Here is a 23117-nt window from a genome sequence, read left to right as displayed (position 1 = left end):
GAAGTAGCGGTGCGTGTGACGCCGCCGGCGGGGGGGGCGGGACCTGGGGCGGAGAGCGGTTCGCGCGCTTCGGGCCTAGTCGGGACTCTCCGCGGCCGCCGCCATATTCCCGGTAACGGGGGCGCGCGGCCGGGGGCCGGCGGGGCCGGAAGGAGGGCCGGGGCTGGCGCCGCGGCGGGGAGGGGGTCGGTTGAGGTGGCGGCGGAAGACGGCGGGTGGAGGGAAGCGCGGACCTCTGAGGGAGGGGCTGTGGTTCTGGAGCTGTGGGAGGGAACAGGGTAGGCCTAGCCGAGGGCGAGGACCGGGCCCGGTTGGAGTGGAGACGGCGGTAGCTTCCGGGCCCGCGGGGGACTCCGGCTTGGGCCGCCCCCTGGGCCTAGCAGGTGCGCCGGGCTGAGCTTGCGGCCTCCGCCGCGATGGTTCTTCACATCGCGGCCCGAGGGCCCTCTCGAGAGTCGAGGCCTGAACTTGGCGGGGGTGCCACAGGCAGCTACGGGCGCCGACTCGGCGCAACTCGGGTCGGGCCCGCGGGGTGATGGGCAGCGAGCCCCGCGAGCCCGGGCGGCCTGGGAGAGCTGGGGGCGGCGCGAGGCTGGGGGCGGGGTGGAGCAGCGGGTGGGGCCGGGCTCTGGCTGCCGGGATGCTGCCTCTCGGGAGACTAGAGATTGACGACCATTGCCCTCCTCCCAGCCTGGAACCCTCGTGCCTTAATTTTTTTTTTTACCCTTTTCTGAATACCGTAGTGTCATCTTTCTTACTTTGTCCGTTCTCCGGGCTCGAGAGCGTATTTCCGGAGCCATGTCAGAAGGAGTGGACTTGATTGATATATACGCTGATGAAGAGTTCAACCAGGTGAGAGGACGCGGCAGCAGCTTTGGGTTTTCCTTCATCAGTCTACTAGCAGTAGACTCTCAGCTCAAAATCATTCCCCTCCGTATCGAAGCATTTCCCCCTAGCGGAGGCGTTGAAGACGACTGACCATTCCCCTTTATGTTAATTTGAACCTCCAGGCTTCAGTTTTAAAGGGCTTGCTTTAAGAGCAAATAAAAAGACAAGTGTAATAGAATGGTGAATCAGCCTGCGGAATTTGTTTCCCCAAGCCATTCCAAAGTTGAATGACTAGCCATAATTAAAAATCAAAATTACATTTGTTGCAGTATTGTGAGGATAATTTTGATACTTATTACTTTGCTGTTCTCTCAGCCTACGGCTTCAGAATGTTAGCTCTTCCTGCTGTCCCCTCCGCCCCCTCCCCCTGAATGGTGCAGACAGTACAAGAGATAACTTTGAAAGACACAGTATACTTTAAAGATGAGGTTCCAGCGCCATACCAGGTGTCTTTAGTCTTTTTAAATAGCTTGACTGTGGTCTTGAGAAGTCTGTGGGCATTTTGGTATAAGTTTTATTTATAAAACATTACGATTTCTGGAGGGTGGAAGGGAAGTAAAGGCAAGTCAAAGACTCAGTCACCCTAGGTTGAATTTGTTTGTGTCTTTGCATGTTTACTACAGTACTGGGAAATTTATACAGTGTCCGTAGAAATAGTAATCTATGCAGTTGAGTACTGTGATCTTGAAGTCAAAGCTTAACGGAAGCTTTCTATTTAAAACTATCTTACGTGGGTTCTTCAGCAAGTCATCCTTGGGCAAGCTGGTTCTTGTCATTGGTGTGTTCCAGTGGGTACACATAAAGACCTGGGAAGAATGGGCTAGAAAAGTAGAATGCCTGGGTTGGAACCTGACTTCTATAGGAGGCCACAAAGGAGGCTCATGCGCCCCATTGTTTTATTTTCCATTTTGTATATGTGTGTGGTTCTATGCATGTGAGTGCAGGTGCCCAAGGAGCCCAGCAGTGTGGGGTCCCCATGGAGATGGTGTTACAGGTGGTTGTGAGCTGCCTGACATGGGTGCTAATAACCAAACTCTGCTTCTCTGGGCAAGCAAGCAGAAAGTGTTCTTCACTGCTGAGCCCTCTCCAGTGTGGCTTTCCTGAGTTTTACGTGTTTGTTTGAATTAGATTTTCACCATTTGAAATTTATGCTTTGTCATTAATTAACAAGTCTCTTAGTTCTGTATTACTAAAAGGTGGTGTGTTCCCCCCACCCCCCAATTCTGAATCTGTGTTGTTGACTGCTCCTAACTTACTTTAGAGAACAGGTGGCAGAATCCTTGTACCATGGGCCATATTTGATCTAAAAGAAAAATTAATTAATAATTGGTTAAGCAATATGACTTGGGAATCATAGACAAGACATAGTTCTTGTCCAGTGGTCACTGCTTTGTCAAGGTAGACATTATTAACCTCAGTAATTTGTTCCTTAGTTGGCTTTGGGGGGGGGGGACGACTTACTGCTCTAAAGCCAGAATTAGTTTGTGGACTCTTGAGCATATATACCAAAAGGGCAGTGTTTGAGCATATATACCAAAAGGGAAAATTGAAACGAGTATAGATTTTGAGTGTCTTATGTTCTGAAAGTTAAGAAAGGAGACCCCATCCCCATAAGTTAATTTTTGGCGAAGCTGGTTTTAGTGTAATCTAGAAGCTGCTAATTGGTTAAAAAGTCTGGGTAGAGTTGCTAAAAGTTGGCTTAGATAGCCAGGTGGTGGTGGTGTATGCCTTTAATGCCAGCACTCAGGAGGCAAAGGCAGACCGATCTCTGTGAGTTCAAGGCCAGCCTAGTCTACAGAGCAAGTTCCAGGACAGGCTTCCAAGCTACACAGAGAAACCCTGTCTCAAAAAAAAAAAAAAAAAAAAAAAAAAAAAAAAAAAAAAAAGACGACGACAAAATTGGCTTAGATGGAAGGCAATCAGTATAAGTTGGATTTTTTAATGTCTTAGACAGTTAATTGATTTGCCCCAAGCTAGCCCTACATACAACTCCCCCAAGCACTTTGCTCCCAAAGGAAAATTAGTGCATTAACTACATGGAACCCTGTATTTGCTTCTGATCTCTGGCAGCATATACTGCAAAAACCTTTTGCGGAGATACTTTATTGATGTGGCATTGGGAGCCCTGGGACTCGAACTGCTCTACTGGACAGGGAAAAACTAAAAAGATGCCTGAGAACTGCTACTCTGCTGAATTTTCTGTTTGTTCCTTTCATTCTCATGCTGAGATGGGCTTTATAGTATGCTTGGTTCTACATCAGGAAGGATTTGAACTACTTCTGTTTACTGGACACTATCAGAGGTAGTGAGTTGTTGGGAGAGTGTAAATCTCTGTGCTCGAAAAGTGATGCCATTCCTAATGGTTAAAAGTAAAAGTGATACTAACTAGGTGTGGTGATACACGTCTATAATTCCAATGCTCTAAAGACTGGGGCAGTATTGCTATAAATTGGAGGCCAGCTTGGCTACAATGTGAAACTGTTAGAATCCATTCTCCCCCCTTCTCCCAACAACAAAAGTTGTAAAATAACAAAATGGATAGTAACAATGCAGAGTAATGGGCAACAGTGATGGGGGAGAGTTGTAAGATGAGGACTATGAGAAAAACATACCCAAGTTAATTACTTCACTGGCTCAGATACCAAGAAGGGAGGAACACTGAGCATATTGGAGGGAAAAATCAAACTCCTGGTAGGAAATTCATGATATAACTGTAGCTTTTTGTGTGTGTGTCCTTGAACACAAAATTCTTACTAAGATATTTATTCAATGTTGAATGCATATTTCCAATTTAAACTTATAATAAAAATTTTAGTGTTGCCACCTATGAAATGTGGGTGTGTTTTTTTAACTTGTCTTGTAGGATGGGTGGGTTTTTATTTCAGTTTTTTAAGTCAGGTTTTTTTGTATCCCTGCTGTCCTGGAACTCACTTTAGACCAGGCTGGCCTCAAATTCAAGAGATCCTCCTGTCTCTGCCTCCTGAGTGCTGGGATAGAAGGCATGCGCCACCATGTCCAGCTCACTTTTTAAAAACAGTTCCCATCCTCTGTTAGACCACTGAAACTTGGAACATTTAAATTTATTGGATTTTCTTTCTGAAGTGATAATATATAGAAACAAGGTCCTCCAGGATTGAGCCTATCTTGTTCTTGCAGAGATTATGGAAGAGCCCATTGATTCCCTTAAGCTAACAGTGTGAAAAGGTTTCCACTGATAATGTTTGCTCTGTAAGTTGAAATCTTTCTATTGGCTCACTGACTTTTTTTATCTAGCCAGTTTTCAGGGATGGCTTTGTCTTACAAGTTTTAGATACGTCTCTGAATCACAGATGCTGCATAAAAGGATTCCTAATTTTCTGGCATTGAATACAAAATAGTTATTTCCTTATTGTCTTTTAAGTTTCATTTGAAAAATCTTTCTTTCCCCTTTAAAAAACCTTGGTGGGTTGTATAAAGTCTAGTTGTCCTTAATATCTTTGGGGAATTGGTCTCAGGTCTTCCTCTTTAATAAAATATTCGGGTACTTAAATCTAAAAAAAAAAAAAACTGCGTGGGCCTGTAACCCCAGCTACTGAGGAAGCTGAGGCAAGTTCAAGACCAGTCTTAATAACTTCACCAGACCCTGTGAAGTTATTTAAAATTTAAATTAAAAAAAAATATATCAAAAGATACAGTTCATTGGTAGACCTTGCCTAGCATGTTCAGAACCACTTGGAGGAGGTATTTTTGCATATAAAATCTTTATGCATTCCTTCCCCATGCTTTAAAAACATCTCCAGATGATGACAATGATTATTTCGGCTTTGCTAAGGGTTGAATACAGGACTTTCCTTTTGCTAGCAAGCACTCCATCCCCATAGTTTTAATTCTTTTAATTTATTTTTATGCATATGAGTGTTTTGCTTATGCATGTCTGTACCCCATGTACATGCATTGCCTTCATCGGCCAGGGGAAGGTGTCTGATCCTCTGGGACTGGAGTTGTGAGTTGCCAGTGGGTTCTGGGAATCAAACCCAGGTACTCTGGAAGAGTGGCCAATGTTCTTAATCAGTAAGCTATATATCTTCTACCCCATCTTTAAAAACTTAGGATGTCTTCAGTTGATATTTGTCTGGTTAAGTCTGTAGATGGGAAACTGACAGGTATAGAGAGCCAAGTATAATGATTTCTGAGGGTTAGAGCATTGAACAGGATGCTCTAATTGGGAGGAGGAAGTTTTTTGTTTGTTTGGGATTTTGGTGATTTATGTACATTTTTACATTTGTTTTGTATATGTATATGAGTATGATGACAAAACTTTTCTTCCACTGAGTGGGTCAAGGTAATTGAACATGCATTAAGTCATCTCACTGACCTTTTATTTATTTATTTGTTTTTTAAGATGGTCTGGTACAGCCTGTGCTAGTCTCAAACTCTGTATGAAGCTGGCTGTGAACTGCTGATCTCTGTCTCTACCTCCCAAATACTGAAATTACAGTCACATGTGCCACTATACAGTCTTTGGTTTGGTTTTTTTGTCTTTTGTTTTTTTTGTACTATACCCAGTCTTAATTTGTACCTCAAAATATAAGGGAAAATCATTGTACCTGATATTTGACATGTAAATACTAGGACTCGAACCCAGTGCCTTCTTGTGCAAGGCAAGCACTCAGGTACAACTGAGCTATATCCCCAATCCTCTACTCCATGTGTTTTGTTTGTTTGTTTGTTTTTTGGTTTTTTTTTGATGTTTCTTAGATGGTTATTAGAAAGTTGAGATTGTATTCTTTTTTTGGTTTTTCGGGACAGGGTTTCTCTGTGTAGCTTTGGAGCCTATCTTGGCACTCGCTCTGGAGACCAGGCTGGCCTGCCTCTGCCTCCCGAGTGCTGAGATTGTATTCTATGAGCTTGAAAATTTCCCTGATCAGTTGTATAAACCAAAGGGTAACTCAGTGTTTTGTTTTGCATTTTATTGCCTACTTGCTTTAACATTCTTTCCCCATGCTTTATATTTCTGAATAAATGTACTCTTATTAAATGTAACAATAGTGGATAGCCTGATATTGAAAATACATTTTTATTAATATATTTTAGATGTTGTCTTTGAATCTGATATTGTTGTTGACAGTAGCACATGTATCTAATTGTTAGTGGTTTGTTTGCTTATTCATTATTTGCCTTCTGATCCTCACAGGAGGCTAAGGTCAGAAACTTGCATACTACTAATAGTCTTGGAAATTTTATAAGCAATACTAAGAGTTTCTAATCAGGAATTCTTTCTTACCCAGTTTCCTAGAGTGGGACAGGGAGGTCTTGTCCATTTCTTTACAAAGCATTTAACTATTGATTCTAAGTCAACTAGAATGAAGCAGAGGAAACAAATTGAAAAGTTTGAAGACTCCATTGTCAATCCCTCATCTTTTAGGACTCGGAGTTCAACAATACAGATCAGATTGACCTGTATGATGATGTGTTGACGGCTACCTCACAGCCTTCAGATGATAGAAGCAGTAGCACTGAACCGCCCCCTCCTGTTCGCCAGGAGCCGTCTCCCAAACCAAACAACAAGACCCCTGCAATCCTGTATACATACAGTGGCCTGCGGAGTAGACGAGCAGCTGTCTATGTAGGCAGCTTCTCCTGGGTAAGCAAGGATAACCAAAAGTCTTATGGGTGGGCTGGAGGGAGAGCACTGGGAGGTGATGGCATTTTCAGAAACCACTGTTGCACTGTTTTGTGCTCTGATGGGGTTGGATTTCTTTTTCCTGGGATCAGGTTGGATTGATCTCTGAAAGAGAACTATCCTGAGGACGTACTGGTGCCGAAGAAAGCATTGATTAAGTGGGTAGTTGCCTTTTCTGCCATCTTATTACTGCCCCTGACCCTGGGGCTTTATGTCTAGCAGGGTCATCTGTGGGACGAGATTTCAGAGTGAACACCTTGAACTCTTGGTGGTCATTAGATGGTCCTGTGCTAATGGTGGGTGATGGGGATCAAAGACCTTGGTAGCTCTAGGGTACTTGGGGTGTGCATTGACTGTTCTGTAAAAGTTAACTGTGGGACATGTTTTTGGGCTGGTGGTGGGGGATGCCAAATCAGGAAATGTATGTACTAATGGGAAAGTTCCTGGCATGGTCAACTCTAGCCTGTCAACAATTATAATTAAAGTTGCTTGCAGTCTGTTTGATTTGATGATCAACCAGCCCACGTGTCAGTCAAAATTTAAATAAATTTCTGTCTTAATCCCCAAACATAGGGGCTGTGGGATTAGATGGGTTTAGAAGTCAGGACAATGGGGAAAGCCTGCACTGATTGAAATATTACTGGGCTTTAGGGTTTCCTGTGGGCGGTCAGTGGTTGTGGCTGGAGTCCTAGATGTGGGAACAGGACTTGGGACATCTGGGTGGGTGGGTATCAGGCATGTTGCTCTTGACATTTCTCCCTTTTCCATCTTGCCGGCCCCAGTGGACTACAGACCAGCAGCTGATCCAGGTTATTCGCTCTATAGGAGTCTATGATGTGGTGGAGTTAAAATTTGCAGAGAACCGTGCAAATGGCCAGTCTAAAGGGTGAGATCTGGATTTGGGTGGTCTCCTTTAGTTTGTGACTGTTAGGGTAACAGATCTGTAATGTATTTGAACTTGGATTCCAATTCCTTTCCACCCCAGCCTAGCTTACTACCTTGGTTTTGACACATTGCTATAGATTGAGGACCTAGCTGGATTGAAACTGATTTTGTGATTGATTGATTGATTTTGTGTGTGTGTGTGTGTGTGTGTGTGTGTGTGTGTGTGTGTGTGTGTGTGTGTTTAAATATTTAACATAGCAAGATGCCTTTTCCTTTGTAAAATAGAAATTTTTGTTCCTTTTCCAGTGTCTAAATACTTTTCTCCTTTTTACTTGGTTCCTCCAGGTATGCTGAGGTGGTGGTAGCCTCTGAAAATTCTGTCCACAAATTGCTGGAACTCTTGCCAGGAAAAGTTCTTAATGGAGAAAAAGTGGATGTGAGACCAGCCACCCGGCAGAACTTATCACAATTTGAGGCGCAGGCTCGGAAACGTGAGTGCGTCCGAGTCCCAAGAGGGGGTACGTGGAGACCATCTGTATGATGGGGGGGAGGTTGTGGGCTTGTTGGTGTGGTATGGGCTCAGACTGATATGGAGTATTTGGGGGAAGGGTACTGTTGGTTATAGCTTATTGGCACAATTAGTGGATAGGCCTAAGAGTGAGATTTTTGTGGTAACAGCACAATCCTGGGAGTCAGGTTCAAGTTGTTAGTGGGTTCTGCCTTTGACTCTTTTGACCTTTTGAACAAGATAGTTGACTGCTCAGGTCCTCTTTCTCATTGAAACTGAAAAATGATTAAGGTTCCTATAAACTGTCGATTCTATTTCTTCCATAAATGGATACACCTTGAATGGGCTTGCTTTTTAAGTAAGATGTGGTTCTCTTGAGTTTTCAAAAAGCAGACAACCTGAAGTATAATTAAGGTATACAAATGTGGCTGTGATCTTACTGTGAATATATATGTGGAGTGCTCTATTAAAAATCCACCAAAAGAAGTGTTAGATAATAAAAATTAAGCATTGTTTCTCCATTGTTATCCTAGAGAAAGGAAACAGTTATTGAATACTTGGTTTGGCAAGTGTATCACATTAGTTTTTGTTGTATTGTTGTTTTAATGCAGATGGGCAATGGTGACTTGAACCTTTAATCCCAACACTTGGTAGGTAGAGGCATGTGAATCTCTGAGAGTTTGAGGCCATCCTGCTCTACAGAGTAAGTTCCAGGACAGCCAGGGCTACACAGAGAAGTCCTGTCTCAGGGTGGGGGTGTATTTGGGGCTAGAGAGATGGGTTATAGTGGTTAAGAGACTTGCTGTTCTTCCAGAGCACTCCAGTTCCAAGGGATCCAGTGCCCTCTTCTGATCTTAGTGGGTTCTGCATGCATGTGGTACACAAATATACATGCAAGCAAATTACCCATACACATAATAATTTTTTAAAAATTTATTTTTAAATGCAACATTCTGTTAGTTTGATCCCTTAAGAAGTCCATCTTACTCCCTTTAATCTGACTGTGTTCACCAAACCAGCTTCTAATACTACCTTGGTCTCTTAGTGAGGCTTTCCTTCTGGGAAGAGAATGCACTGACCAGCCTACAAGTATTCCCGTCTGCTTGGCAGTAAATATTTGTCATTATCAACTAATAAATTACTACTTCGTTTTTTGTATCAGTTTCTTATGAATTTGGTTGGCATAATTCAATCTCCTGGGGTCTGATTACTCCCTGGTGAATTATTAAAATCAGATTTCTAAACCTGAGGACCAATTTTGCCTTACTCTGACCTCATAAAGTGCAGCTACTCTGCAAGGCCCTGCCTGAAATAGTCAGCCTCCTTTTCATTCACTACTAGGGGATAGGTGGTGGCAACAACATCTCATCACATACCTGCTGTCACTGCTTATACCTAGCTCTAAAATAGTAGTTCCTTGTATGAATGAGGTATGCTCTTCTTGTGGAAATAGAGCCTCTTGAATAGAAACAATTGTCCTTGTCCTTTGTATTGACAGCCTAGGTGGATGAGGTGTGAGCTCCAATTGCCTTGGGTTAAAGGCACATACTTGGCTTCCTTGACAATTCACATTTTCAAGACCCTTCTGTTTCAGAGTCTTTGTACAATTCCACCCTCCTATGGTGGACATATCTCTTTACAGCTGTATTGAGAGTAACAATTCTACCTCTTCTCAGCTTTTTCCTCATATATGTTACTTTGCTAAAAAGAATAAAACTGGTGGACTTCTACTTAAAAATGGCTGTTTTTCTGAGGACTTGTAACTAAAAATACACATGTCAGTATTGGAACAGTACCTAAGAAAGTGGTTAACTGTTATAGAGGATTGCACTTGCTTTGAAACCTCCTCAGTTTATAACACCTTGAGAAAGGAACAGCTTGTCATGTGTTTGAAACATGAAGAACGGGGCCTGTGTCAGGCTGGCAATATCCCACAGTGAAAAGGTCAAGGTGGTTGTCAGTGTAGTTGTTCCCACCATAGGCTTGCCTTGGGCATTGGCCCTGACTGTAAGTTCTACTGTAAAAAGCATTCTTTTTCTCCTCCATATTTGCTAAGCACCTTTCTACCTGCAAGACTCTCAAGGCTATACTATCATGTTCTGTTGTGGTCTACTTCAAGAAAGCAAAGCCGGCTCTCTAAGAATTATGTGAATAGAGAATGGCTCTGTCTCCTGCTTTTCCGATAGTTTTTCAATTTTATGACCAGAGTTCTATGGCAAAGAGAATTTTTCTAGAGTACAGCATAATAAAGAAGGTCGACTTGTAGTAGCCTTAAGAGTCTCTGAACTCTGGGGGATATAGGATTTCAGGGCAGGTAGAATCGAGCAGAACATCAGTGAGAATGCCTCAGCATCATTTTCTCATGGGTTGTTTGGAATGTATTTGAAAACAGGAAATATGTTTAAGGGTTAAATGTGTTCTAAGCACTTTGAGGATCCTTTGACATACAGGACTTAGGAATCATATTGCTTTGGAGGGTTGTCTTAAAAAGATACTTCTGATCTTTCCACTGAGACCAACAGAAAGGCACTAAATGATTTGCTGCTTCTCTCCGCTGTTTCACTTGTCATTCTTTCCACTCAGACCAACAGAAAGGCACCAAATGATTTGCTGCTTCTCTCAGCTGCTTCACTTGTCATCTTCAGTATGGTGACCAATGACTTGCTGAGGGATGAGGGTCCTGTTGTTATGTCCAGAACCTGCCTGGGCAGTAACATTAGCTCTGTTTTGCTTTGCAGGAATACCTCCACGGGCCCACTCCAGAGATTCTAGTGATTCTGCTGATGGACGGGCAACTCCCTCTGAGAACCTTGTACCCTCATCTGCTCGTGTGGATAAGCCCCCCAGCGTGTTGCCCTACTTTAACCGTCCTCCTTCAGCCCTTCCCCTGATGGGTCTGCCCCCACCCCCAATTCCACCCCCACCACCTCTCTCCTCAAGCTTTGGTGTCCCCCCTCCTCCTCCTGGTATCCACTACCAGCATCTCATGCCCCCTCCTCCTCGATTACCTCCTCATCTGGCTGTACCTCCCCCTGGGGCCATTCCACCAGCCCTTCACCTCAATCCAGCCTTCTTCCCCCCACCAAATGCTACAGTGGGGCCTCCACCAGATACTTATATGAAGGCCTCTACACCCTATAACCACCATGGCAGGTAACTATTTCCCTGCAGATTTGAGCCAGGATAGTAGCTAGTGTTTTTATTTACGTGTTGTTTTTTGGTTGGTTGGTTGGTTGGTTGGTTGGCCGGTTGGTTTGGGTTTTGTTTTTTTGTTTTTTGTTTTTGTTTTTATTTTTTGAGACAAGGTTTCTCTGTATTGTTTTGGAGCCTGTCCTAGAACTTGCTCTGTAGACCAGGCTGGCCTCGAACTCACAGATCCAGCTGCCTCTGCCTCCCAAGTTCTGGGATTAAAGGCGTGCACCACAACACATGGCTTTTGTGTTTATTTTTTGAGACAGGGTCTCACTATGTAGACTAGGTTGACCTCTAACTTAAATTAATAGACAGTATTTTGCCAGGCAGAGGCAGGCCAGTCTGGGTCTACAGAGTGAGTTCCAGGACAGCCAGAACTATACAGAGAAACCTGTCTCAAAAAAAAAAAAAAAAAAAAAAAAAAAAAAGCAGAGAGAGAGAGGGAGGGAAGAAGGGAGGGTGGAGGGGAGTATTTTAGACATTTGTTTTATATGAATTAGTACATATGAATTAGTACTGAATGCTGATGCTGTTTCCTCTATAATTTTGTGATGTTGAGTCCTGGGATATAGATTAGTATCTGTCAGAGGCATGTTTTGCATGCCTGTATGTGCAAGTGCACATGTGTGCTGCTGCATGTGTGTTTTTTTTTAAACATCTCTTTTTTTTTAAAGACTTATTTATTATGTATACAGTGTTCTGCCTGCATGTATGCCTGTAGGCCAGAAGAGGGCACCAGATCTCATTACAGATGGTTGTGAGCCACCATGTGGTTGCTGGGAATTGAACTCAGAACCCCTGGAAGAGCAGTCAGTGCTCTTAACCTCTGAGTCATCTCTCCAGCCCCTACATGTGTGCTCATATACACTCGAATGTGGAAGCCAAAGGACATTTGGTGTCATCTTCAATTATGTTGTTCACCTTGCTTAAGACAGTCTTTCATTGGTCTGGAGCTCACCAAGTAGATTAAATTGGCTAGCCAGTGAGCCCCAGAGATCCACCTGTCTCTACTTTCCCAGCACTGGGGTTATAAGCATCCTCCCCTATTCCTGGTATTTTTATATGGATTCTGGGCATTTGAACTCAGGTTTTCATGCTTGCCTGGCAAGCATTTACTGGCTAAGTTAATTCCCCCAGTTCCATCAGTTTTTTTATTTAGTATTTTGTTTTCACCTTCCCTACCTGACCCAAATCATATTTTTCATAACTCCGTTTAAGTAGCTTGATTAAACTTGGTGCCATAAATGGCTTTTGCAAGTGCTACAGTGATTATTACTTTTGAGTCAAACCAAAATTATGAACATAATATATGACATAAATCCTGACCTTGAAGAAAAAAATGAACATTTGAGACATATCCTAGAGAAGAATTGAAAAACAGTACTATAGAATATGGTGAAAAGTAATAAAGGATGTGGGTAGTCTGACCTGGTGTTACCTCTCTGCAGCCGAGATTCAGGCCCTCCGCCTTCTACAGTGAGTGAAGCTGAATTTGAAGAGATAATGAAGCGTAACAGAGCAATTTCCAGCAGTGCCATTTCCAAAGCAGTGTCTGGAGCCAGTGCAGGTAATTAACCCTTACTTACTGCCTTTGCTTAAATTTTCCCCTTTGTCATTTCCATTTGTAAAAGTTTGAAAAATTGGAATGCTGTTAAATGTCAGAAGATATGCACTTCAAACGAAGTATTTGACGTAGTTTCTTGGCTTTGGGGAAGGTCTAGTCATGTGTCTAGACCTGCTCTGTAGAAACCAACTCAGTAGCTACACTATGAGTAATAGACACTATTTCCTTTTTATATTTATTGTAGAATGTAATTGCTATCTCTGGGAGATCCTTATCTCAGAACTAATCTTTAGACCTTGTGTCTATTCGGTAACTCCAGGACCAAGTAGAATTGAAAAGCCCCAGGGTTTTAGACTTAGTGCCTCAGCTAAATAGTGCTATGGTAATGGACCTGTTAGACTAAAATCTGGGTGGAGCTAGTAGTCTGTGGGTAGCCTCTTCTAGGAAGACAAGTTTGTTACCATCCTAAGGCATATCACACCCTTGCAGCTAACTTGCCCTGCTCTCAGCATTAGCAGAAGAATCAGTAGCTACCATTCTGAAAGCCCTGGGCATAAAAGAGGAGGGTATAGAATGGGAAGTTTATGAATGGAACTCAGTGGCAGAGCAATGGCCTGGCATACTAGAATAGAAAGGTTGGGGGCTCTGATCCAAGTCATGCTCACTTTCTTCCTGGGGGTTTCCCACGTGGATCTAAATGTATGTGGACTGTCAGTACCCAAAGAAGTAAGTTAGCGCCGTTAATCTGTTTTCCTAATTTCTGATCTTTGGTTTCAGTTTGACTCCACAGAGTAGTTTAAAAACAGCAAGTATGTGTTCTTGTCAGTTTCTCCCCCACCAGAAAAACATACATTGATTTTTAAGTTAAGAAATAATGCACAATCGTTACTATACAATATGCAGAGGAGTTTAGAGAAGTAGTCTTTATCCCTTTTTCAATGCCAGTCCCTTCACACTGACATGACTAATGAATATTTATTCCCTTGCCTTTTCTTTCTTTCTTTTTTTTTCAGTCATAGGAACTGTAATATTTATTCACTATGCCTCTAAAACAGATAAAACTTCACTGTCTATTTGGAGCTGATGTACCAGTGTTCCTGGTCCTTCACAGTGCTGCACTTCCTTCTTAGTTTCTATCCATTCTGTTCTTTGTATAAAGAAAGCCGCCCACCTTTCATTTTCAGCAGACCAATATGTGGATCTGTTCTTTTATCTTCTTTACTTAGTGCTGTTTATTTTCCTTGTAAAAGCAATGGTGAAATACTCATTCTGTGTAGCCCTATCCTTGAGTCAGGTGGTGGTCACATTTGGGAAATGAAAAAGTCCTAGTTATTGAGGGCAGCATGACGTTTTAAATATACAGATGTGAATGTGTAAGAGAGAGGGAATATTTAGGTAGTTCATACAGCATAGTGGTCCCATAGAAATTTTGTGTGTTTGTTATATATATTATATATATACACTGTATTATATATTACTGAATTTGTATTATATATACTGAATTTGTATTATATATACTGAATTTGTATAAGTACACTCTGGTGTTTGAACAATGATGAAATTGCCCAACAGCAAATTTCTCAGTATGTTACCCTGTCCTTGAAAGCTGTACATTGTATATACACATAATAGAGTTTTACATTATATATGCATGTAATAAAGGTGTCTTGAGTTACAAAAAAACTACACATCTGATTATAAATTTAGAATAATGTGTAGATTCAGCCAGGTCTCTTGAGTTCAAGGCTAACCTGATCTACATAGTGCGTTACAGGACAGCTAGAGTTATGTAGTGAGACTCTGTCTTGGGGAGGGGGAAGGGGCCAAGAAATAAGTAATGTGTAGGCTCAATATGGTGTTTTTTAAAAAAATGAATGAATGAAAACCCCTTGAAGGACCACCAAGACCACCTTCTATGATTGGTGGGTATTCCTCCAGTTTTTTGGAGGCAGTGCACATGTTATATATAACGTATGAATGATTTTGGTGTTTTTTTACAAAAATGAATTACAAGGCTGGATATATAGCTTGGTGACAAAGCATAGCTTGCTCAAAACTCTGGGTTCAACTCCCAGTACCACACACAGCTAAAAAAGCAATTAATTTTTTAATCTTTTCACTTCCTATATTTTGGACGTAACTGTACTATAACAGTTCATTCCTTTTTTTTTTTTTTTTTGGTTTTTCGAGACAGGGTTTCTCTGTGAAGCTTTGGAGCCTATGCTGGCACACTTGCTCTGTAAACCAGGGTGGCCTCGCACTCACAGAGATCCGCCTGCCTCTGCCTCCCGAGTGCTGGGATTAAAGGCATGCGTCACCAACGCCCGGCTATGTCTGCCTTGTACATTTTACTGTGGCTCTTTAAAACAGCCAGTCACTAACAATTTATGTCCTCCTGCATTCTCCTTTTGGTCCAGTTTGGTTATGGTCTTTTCTCATCTTTGGCCTTTCCCTCCATCCTATCAGGGGATTACAGTGATGCCATTGAGACACTACTCACAGCCATTGCAGTTATCAAACAGTCTCGAGTCGCCAATGATGAGCGTTGCCGGGTCCTCATCTCCTCTCTTAAGGACTGTCTTCATGGCATAGAGGCCAAGTCATACGGTGTGGGTGCCAGTGGAAGCTCTTCCAGGTGAGTTGATTTTTTGGGTGGCTGATTGGCCTTGGGCAATACTCTTCTGCAGGTTGGTTGGGAAAAGAAGGAAACCCAGGGTATCTGATAAGAGTCTGGATTGAAGAAGGAACCTAATTTGATGTGAGTCTTTAAGGAGGAGAAATTAATGAGACGTTTTCATTAAGTATTGTTAATGTTTGGAACCTGTATTCAGTAGAAGCAGAGGCCTCATTTAGGGAAAGAAAGACCAATAAAGAACACAGGCTTCCATGCCAGGATTTCTTACCTAGCATTCATGGAGCCCTAGGTTCAATCTTCAGCACCATGGGGGTCAAGGAAAAGGGGGAATGGGACTAAGTGGACACATGAGGATTTTGAATCTTAGGTTTGAATATCAGTTCTGTTGCTGACTACCAAGGTTTGAATCTTAGTTCTATTGCTGACTACCTGGTTGACCCATCTTGAGTATGGAAGTTAGCAACGTTCTAAGAATTTGAGGTGAAAGTCCTAGTACTTAACCCACAGACCTGTTATAAAGATGAAATCATAATACTTGCAAAATTCTAAATACCCCATAAAGATTAGGCTTCAGGGTGTTAAGATCCTCATATAGTACCCCGTGATAGAGAACTAAGAATACTTTAAGCAAACACTGGAAGATACAAGACCCCATGTGGAAAGAATGTGGTAGGCCCTTTGAGTTGAGACTGATGGATCTCTCTGACAGGAAAAGACATCGGTCCAGGGAGAGGTCACCAAGCAGGTCCCGAGAGAGCAGCAGGAGGCACCGAGACTTGCTTCATAATGAAGACCGGCATGATGATTATTTCCAAGAGAGGAACCGGGAGCATGAGAGACACCGGGATAGAGAACGGGACCGGCACCACTGAGAAAGGTGGGAAGAAGCCCTGTTCCTGACCAGTGGATTAAGTGCAAACTGGGTGTGGTAGCTCATGCCCGTATCCCAGCACTTGGGAGGTCAAGGCAGGAGGCTTGCCATGAGTTGAAGGGCAGCCTGGACTACAAAGTGAGACCCTGTCTCGAAACAAAAAGATTTGTGATAGAGATGTTCCTCTCTCTCCTCTGAGTTCTTAATAAATGAAAATCACTGTTATTATCGTTATTACATTTTAATCCCAATTTTCAAGTAAAAGGGAAAACTGGCCAAGGCAGAAGAGATTGTTACCTTAGTTGTCATGAAACTAATGACTTCAGGAATTGATATCCATTAAAAAGATTTTGAAAATTAGAATTTTAGAATAGAAAAACCATTCTGAAAAATCTTTTTTTAGAGACCCTATGAATAATTATAATAAAAGGATATTTTTGATTTTAGTAATTTTGTTAAAAGCAGGAGTGTCAGGGAATTGGCATGGGTAATTGAAGTTAGGTCTTATTGTCTGGCTGGGGAACTGTGTCAGCAGGACTTAGGCTCCCTGTCTCTCAGCTCTGCGTTATTTTCATTCACAGAAAGATTTCCATCTTGGAGGATGAGCCTATAGGTCTTGGAGTTTTTTCCCACCATTTTACAATCCCAACTGAAAGCTGCTAACAAGGATTGTTTTTGTTGTAGGAAAGATGTTGGTTCTGTTTCTGTGGACATGTAGAAAATAGACAAGAATGTGGCTAGGAGGATATGTCTCATCTGTTGTCTGCTTGATTGTTCTCAAATAATATAGTTGAGCAGGCTGTGTAGATCTTAAATATGGATGACTGGATGAAGGTGACTGGGAACCCTTACCCCTTATTCATCAAAGTAAACTTAAACCTTTCGAAAATTCTGCAGCATTCTGCCTACTAACAGACAAGAAAGCATTCCCTTGGGTTTGCCCTCTGCTTTGTTACAGGTGTTATATGTACCTTATCTTTTTCGGTTTTTTGAGATAGTTTCTTTTTATTATTATTATTATTTATTAAGTGTATAGTGTTTTGCCTGCATGTATGCTTGCACACCAAAAGAGGGCACCAGATCTCATTACAGATGGTTGTGAGCCATCATGTGGTTGCTCGGAATTGAACTCAGGACCTCTGGAAGACCAGCTAGTGTTCTTAACCACTGAGGCAGCTCTCCAGCCCAACAGTGTCTTGACTGTCCTGGGATTTATTATGTAGACCAGGCTGGCCTCGAACTTACGAAGATCCTCCTGCCTCTGACTCTTGAGAACTGATTAAAAGCCACCTGGCACTTTACTTAAACAGTTTTATAGCTGAGAGTGTTTTTGTTGTCTTCCACAGAAAGTAAATTGAATGATAAAAATTACTAATTTCTTTTTTTGGGGGGAGGGGGGTCAAGACAGGGTTTCTCTGTGGCTTTGGAGGTTGCCAAGTGCTGGGGCTAAAGGCATGAGCCACCACTGCCTGGATAATGTTTTCAATCTACACCTTTCTCTGTCCTTATTTTTTAAGCTTCATGTTTCTCTTGTGTGTCCATCCCATTCTACACCAACACCAACACCAAACACGGTTTCTCTGTGTAGCAGCCCTGGCTGTCTTGGAACTTGCTCTGTAGACCAGGCTGGCCTCAAACTCACAGAGATCTGCCTGCCTCTCAAGTGCTGGAATTAAAGGCATGTACCACCACTGGCCATCGTGAATCAGACACTTTAAAGAGTAAGGGGGGGGTCATCTTTAATTTTCATGTTAGTCTGAATTCTATCTTCATTTACTAAATTGTAGCTTAGAAGGTTTTATGTTGGTAAAGTGATGAACAGATTTCTCTGTAAAGAACTTAATCCTCCAAACTATTTGAACAGCATTTACAACATCTTTTCTTAAAAAGATAATTTTATTTCTATACTATGAACATGTGTTCCCTAATCAGGAAAGGCATGTTTTGTGCAGGGGTATCAATGGAACAGCAACATCTGTTCCTCAGGAGAGGGCCCCAGCTCTGAGGCTTCAGGCTGATGGGCCAACTGAAGTGATGGATCTTTGACTCTGTTTGCATTCAGGCACTACTGCCAGCACCAGTTGCCTTGGTGTGCCAGTTATTCTCTGCATCTCATTCTGTAAGGACTTCACAAATGCCTTTTCTTCAGGGCATGTATGTGTATGCTTTGGAGTTTGAGGGTATTCTAGGTGGTCTGTGTCTTCAACTCTCTATAATTGTCCCATTATTTTAGGGTGTTTACTTGAAATAGAATCATTCTCACTTCATCCATATCCTCCTGGTCCATTGAAAACTGGGCTTTCTGTTCAAGTTTGATCCTGCTTAAAGATTCAGCCAATTGAGATGGTACATGCCTGTAATCCCAGCACTTGGAAGACTAAGGTAGGAGGATCATGATTTCAAAGCAAGCCTAAGCTACACAGCAGGACCTTGTCTGGAGAAAACATTCAGAAGCCAGAATGTCAGGAAACAAAGAAGGCACTAAGAGCTTTAGTTTGACAAAGTTGGGTTTATGTTTAGAGAAGCCAGGGAGGCAAAGATCTGCAGATTCTGAGTAGCAGACTAAGATAGTACCATCTGAGGGTTAGGAGGACGAGGCAGCATGCAGATATCTTTTGCTTGTATGTGTCTTCTTGGGTGGTTCTTACAAGATTTGTGAGGCTTCTTTACAAAGATACGTATATAAAGGGTAAGCATTTGTGTATGGCTGCAGTTCCAGATTTGGTTTAGTAAACACTTTACACCTGAATTTAGTTCTCCCCTTTCCTTCTCACTGTTGGTTCTGTTTCATATCATCTAGGGACTAGTAATGTGGTAAGTGACCTGGCAGACCCTTCCTGCTGGGTGTAAAGGTTCTTAACAGGCTGTCCGCTGCTCTTGATGCTGACTACTACTGTTTTCCTCTTCCGGGCTCTGCTTTGGTTCTGACTTAGCCAGCTCGTTCCTGGTTAGTGTTCTTATTCTTTTGGATCCTCATCCACAACTGTTATCTAGGGAAAGTCTTAAAATCATTTGCATTTTATTCAGTACAGCCTGGAAAGGCTCTGGTGCTGTGTATCTATATGTACACGAATAAGCATACTGTTTGGAATCTGGTTTGGTTTGGTTTGTGGGTTTTTGGTTAAGGTGTGTGGGTGTGTGTTTGCATTTTGGTTTTGAAGTCTGTTCTAGCTTGGGCTGCTTTAAAAAAAAAAACAAAAACCAGATATTAAGGAGTTAGCTGTGGGAGTGCATGCTTCCTGCTAGGGCCTCTGGGATGTTTGGGGATCGATGGATTTGGTGATATACACATTTGTATTCTTACTATTGTTTCTCCTATTTCTTTTTCTTTCTCGTTTTTTTTGTTTGTTTGTTTGTTTTCTTTCCCTTAGGGTATTGGATTTTCTGAAGCTGTGTTTCCTTGCAACTTTTCTTGAAATGTTAGTTTCCATCTTTCCCCACTAAGATACTTTCAAACAGCTTTCAGAGACCTCATTTCATTGTCTGTTTTCCTCTAAAAGATGTCAGCATTTTGGTTATTCTTAGTTTCTACTCATTGTGTTCTCTCCACCCATTTCCTCACATTACTCAATGCCAGACAGTCCACTTTGTTCTACTTTGCCAAGCTTGTGTTGTCTGCCTACATTCTGACTTAGGTTGTGATTTCAGGAAATGCCAGTGTATCTCATAGAAGCCCTTACTGATGAGAGGGTGGCCTCTAACTGGTGTTTTCTCTCTTCTGGTGCTTTCATTGCAGGAGTCTGGGTGGAACCAAATTGTTTTTAATGGACTGGGCATCTCCTCACCTTGAACAGGACTAAAGGACGGAGGCCGCTCCACCCCTTTCCCCTCTTCCAAACCCCTAACTTCCTCCAGGCAATACCCTCTGCCCTACAGGATTGAAGATGGCTTGGCAGCCCTCCCAATCCCACACCTCCTGTTTGCCCGAGGGGAAGAACCTAAAGACTTGATGGGGTAGGGGATGGGGGCAGACAGAAAGACAGCAACATGTCCAGCCCCTAGTCTCCATAGAGAACGGTGCTTTGTCTGAGGAAACCTGAGTTTCTGATTCCCCCGGAGCAGTCAATGGTGAGATTACTGGGAAAACTTACTTCCCAGAGAAAATGGAGATCCTCTTTGTGGGATCTTAGGAGAGTGACTGACTGGGTGTGCCAAAAATGCCCAGGGTTCTGCCCTTGGTACTAGATTTGGTGGGGGCAAGAGGGTCCAAACCCTGCTAACATACCACTTCTTTGTTCAACTCCTTTACCTTCCTGGCCCTTTGAGGAGGGACCATGAGAACAGAAACTACCTTGTGACAAGCTGCTGTTCTGGGTTTTCTCTTCTCACATATTGACAGTTTATTTCCCTGGCCTTCTAGAGGGCTGAATCCTTTTGGCTCCTTGCTATCTGACTCCTAGTGGACTTGCCCCTCGGAAGCAAAACCCAGAAGGTTGCTTTCTCCTGGAAACCTAGCCAAGCCAGTTACCACCATTTGCTGCTTCAGGCTCAGTTGTCTGTTGCAATAACCAGCTCTTAGGTATTCCCTTTCCCTGAGGCTTTCCATTTAACATGGAATCCTTCCCCCAAGAAGGCTTCTTCCTTGTTTTAGAGGAAGAAGGTACTGCCTTTGGAACATAGGGATGTCATGGGACCTCAATAATGAGGACCCCTAGTTTGTTAAGTACCAGGAGTGTGGGGAAGAAAGCAATTTGAGCAGGATGTGGCCTACTCGCATGGGCTCTTCTTTTTCAGGTTTGATGTAAGCTTGGGCTTGCATCCCCACGGTACATACTTTGACTTATTGTGGGATAACTCAGCACTAGTAGGCAGGTAAAGTCACAGATGTGGTGTTTTTTTTTTTGTTTTTGTTTTTTTTTTTAATCCTTTACTATAATACTCCCCTTACTTGGCCTGGAGGTGCTTCCTGCCTTTGACAAAGAGCAGAGAAGAAATGGAGCCTGACTTAAGTGAACTCAGCTCAGAGTTCTAAGGACCAGCACAGTGGTAGCTGTTTTCTGCACAGACCAATGGAATTGCTTTTCTCAGCATCCAAATTGTGATAGGTTGCTCCTGCAGGAGGCAGCTTCAGTCCTGGAATACCATAGGGTGATGTTCCTTCTGCATGCATCTGCAGGGTCTGTGACATATAATGTGGAAAGACATGGCATGTGAGATGAGACTTGGTTTGTGAGGCATAGGGTCACTGGAGAACCATCAGACTCAAGAGGGGAGAGACTGAATTGGATCCTTTCTTCCCAGAACACTTCTGATAGACCCCTTCAGTCACTGAGGGAGTAGCCCCCAGGGTTGGAGAAACACATAACCTTGGGACAGAGGCTACAGTTGTAGCTTATTTTCCTGTCCCCAAGCCAGTCCCAATTCCACTTCAGAACATGGCACCCTGCCCAATTGGCCAAGTGTTGTGCTTATTCTTCAAAGCAGCTTGGGTGTCTTTTTAAAATGTGACAGTTAAGGAAAAACAATATATATATATATATATATATATATATATATTATATATATATAATATCAGAAAAGCTATTTACCCAGAGAATTGTTTTCTCCCCATTTTGTTTTTACTCAATGACAGAATTTTTAGTTTTATTCCTCATAGCAAAAGGAGAAAAAAAAAAAATCCCAGCCCTCAAAGGTCAAGGCCCCATCCCCCTGTTGTCGGTGATTTGTTTGTCTTTCTGATAGGTTGAAAATTGTGTAATAAACTTGATGACGATGTCAATCTTTTATACTGCATTGTATTTTTTTCCTTTTGTAACAAAATATTTTTAAATAATAAATGGGGTGTGAGCTGTTTACGGATTCTGCATTGAATAGATTTGTTGAGGTGTCTGGGGCATGGGTGTGGACTGAGGTTCTTAACTGTAACTTGGTGATGGGTAGTCGTTTCTCCACAGCTGTAGCTGACATGGGGAGCCCCCTAGAAGTACAATTTGAACTTTTCCTTGTTTGTCCTTTCCCTGAGTTAAAGAGAGATTCCAAGTTGTCCTGACCACTCGTGGTTCTCAAGTATTACTTGCAGATCATGTTTCCTGCCCTGTGGAGCTCTGGTGGTGCACAGATTGGCATGAACACCTGGGTGCTAGTGCTTAGGTCCTCCATCTGCTTAACCATAGGCAAGCAATATGACCTTGGTCTGTCATCAAAAATGAGAGTAACTGCTGTTCTGCCTTCGTGTTAAGGATGTGTTAAGAATCACATAATGAATGCGTTTTGTGAACAGAATTGCCATCTAAATGAGACATAGAAACTAGAAAACTTAGAAGTACTGAGGGATTTCCAAAAGAGCTCTCCTTTTTAAAGCAGTACAGATAAAGGCCCACTGGGAAAGTAGTCATACCTTACCAATTTACTGTTTAGACAAATATGATACTGCTACCCAAGGATGTTGAGCTGGTCCCTAAAACTTGATATCTAAACCTGAATGGAAGAATCAGATTTAGAATCCATAAAAGTCACTTGGGAGTTGTGTTTGGTTTTTTACATGCACGTGTGTGTGTGTGTGCGCGCGTGCATGAGTGCGTGCCTGCCTGCCTGCCTGTCTTCATGCATGCATATAGGCATATATCTGGAGGTCAGGATAACTTGCAAACTTTGTTGACTTTCACACATGTTGTTCCTGGGGAATCAAGCTCTGGTCAGGCTTTCTGCCTTAACCCACTGAACCTTCACACCAGCCCTTTGGGGTTTTTGGTATGTTTTTGTTGTTGGGTTTGGTTTGGTTTTGGTTTTTCAAGACAGGGTTTCTCTGTGTAGCTTTGGAGCCTGCCCTAGAACTCTGTAGACTAGACTGGCCTTGAACTCACACAGATCTGCCTCCTGAGTGCTGCATTAAAGGTGTGTGCCACCCCTGCCTAGCTCTGCCCTTTGTTGTTTTGGTTGTGAGCCTAGCTTTTAACAGCTGAGCCATCTCTC

At 42.6% G+C, this 23117-nt stretch overlaps 1 protein-coding gene across 6 annotated transcripts; it reads left to right on the top strand.

Moving 5' to 3' along the window:
- Nucleotides 1-25: 25 nt before the first annotated feature.
- On the top strand, nt 26-22000 carry Cpsf7 (cleavage and polyadenylation specific factor 7). Of its 6 annotated transcripts, XR_003483577.2 has the most exons (11): nt 26-112; nt 744-852; nt 6293-6511; nt 7333-7436; nt 7781-7953; nt 10682-11096; nt 12584-12702; nt 15166-15334; nt 16044-16211; nt 18439-18587; nt 19942-22000. XR_003483577.2 is itself a non-coding variant. In XM_027406707.2 (10 exons), exons 2-9 carry the CDS (start codon nt 799-801, stop codon nt 16204-16206), a joined length of 1389 nt encoding a protein of 462 aa, XP_027262508.1. In that variant the 5' UTR covers nt 26-112; nt 744-798; the 3' UTR covers nt 16207-16211; nt 19942-22000. The 6 variants fall into 6 exon arrangements, 5 of the variants coding, with proteins under 5 accessions (XP_027262508.1, XP_027262511.1, XP_027262507.1 ...); XM_027406707.2 differs by lacking the exon at nt 18439-18587 and having other exon boundaries at nt 7781-7926; XM_027406710.2 differs by lacking the exon at nt 18439-18587.
- The last annotated feature ends 1117 nt before the right edge of the window (nt 22001-23117 follow it).

The sequence above is a fragment of the Cricetulus griseus genome, chromosome 3 (genome assembly GCF_003668045.3).
Source record: "Cricetulus griseus strain 17A/GY chromosome 3, alternate assembly CriGri-PICRH-1.0, whole genome shotgun sequence".
Taxonomy (NCBI): Eukaryota; Metazoa; Chordata; class Mammalia; order Rodentia; family Cricetidae; genus Cricetulus; species Cricetulus griseus.
Note: the sequence above shows the minus strand (reverse complement) of the source record. Positions and strands in the feature narration are given on the sequence as shown.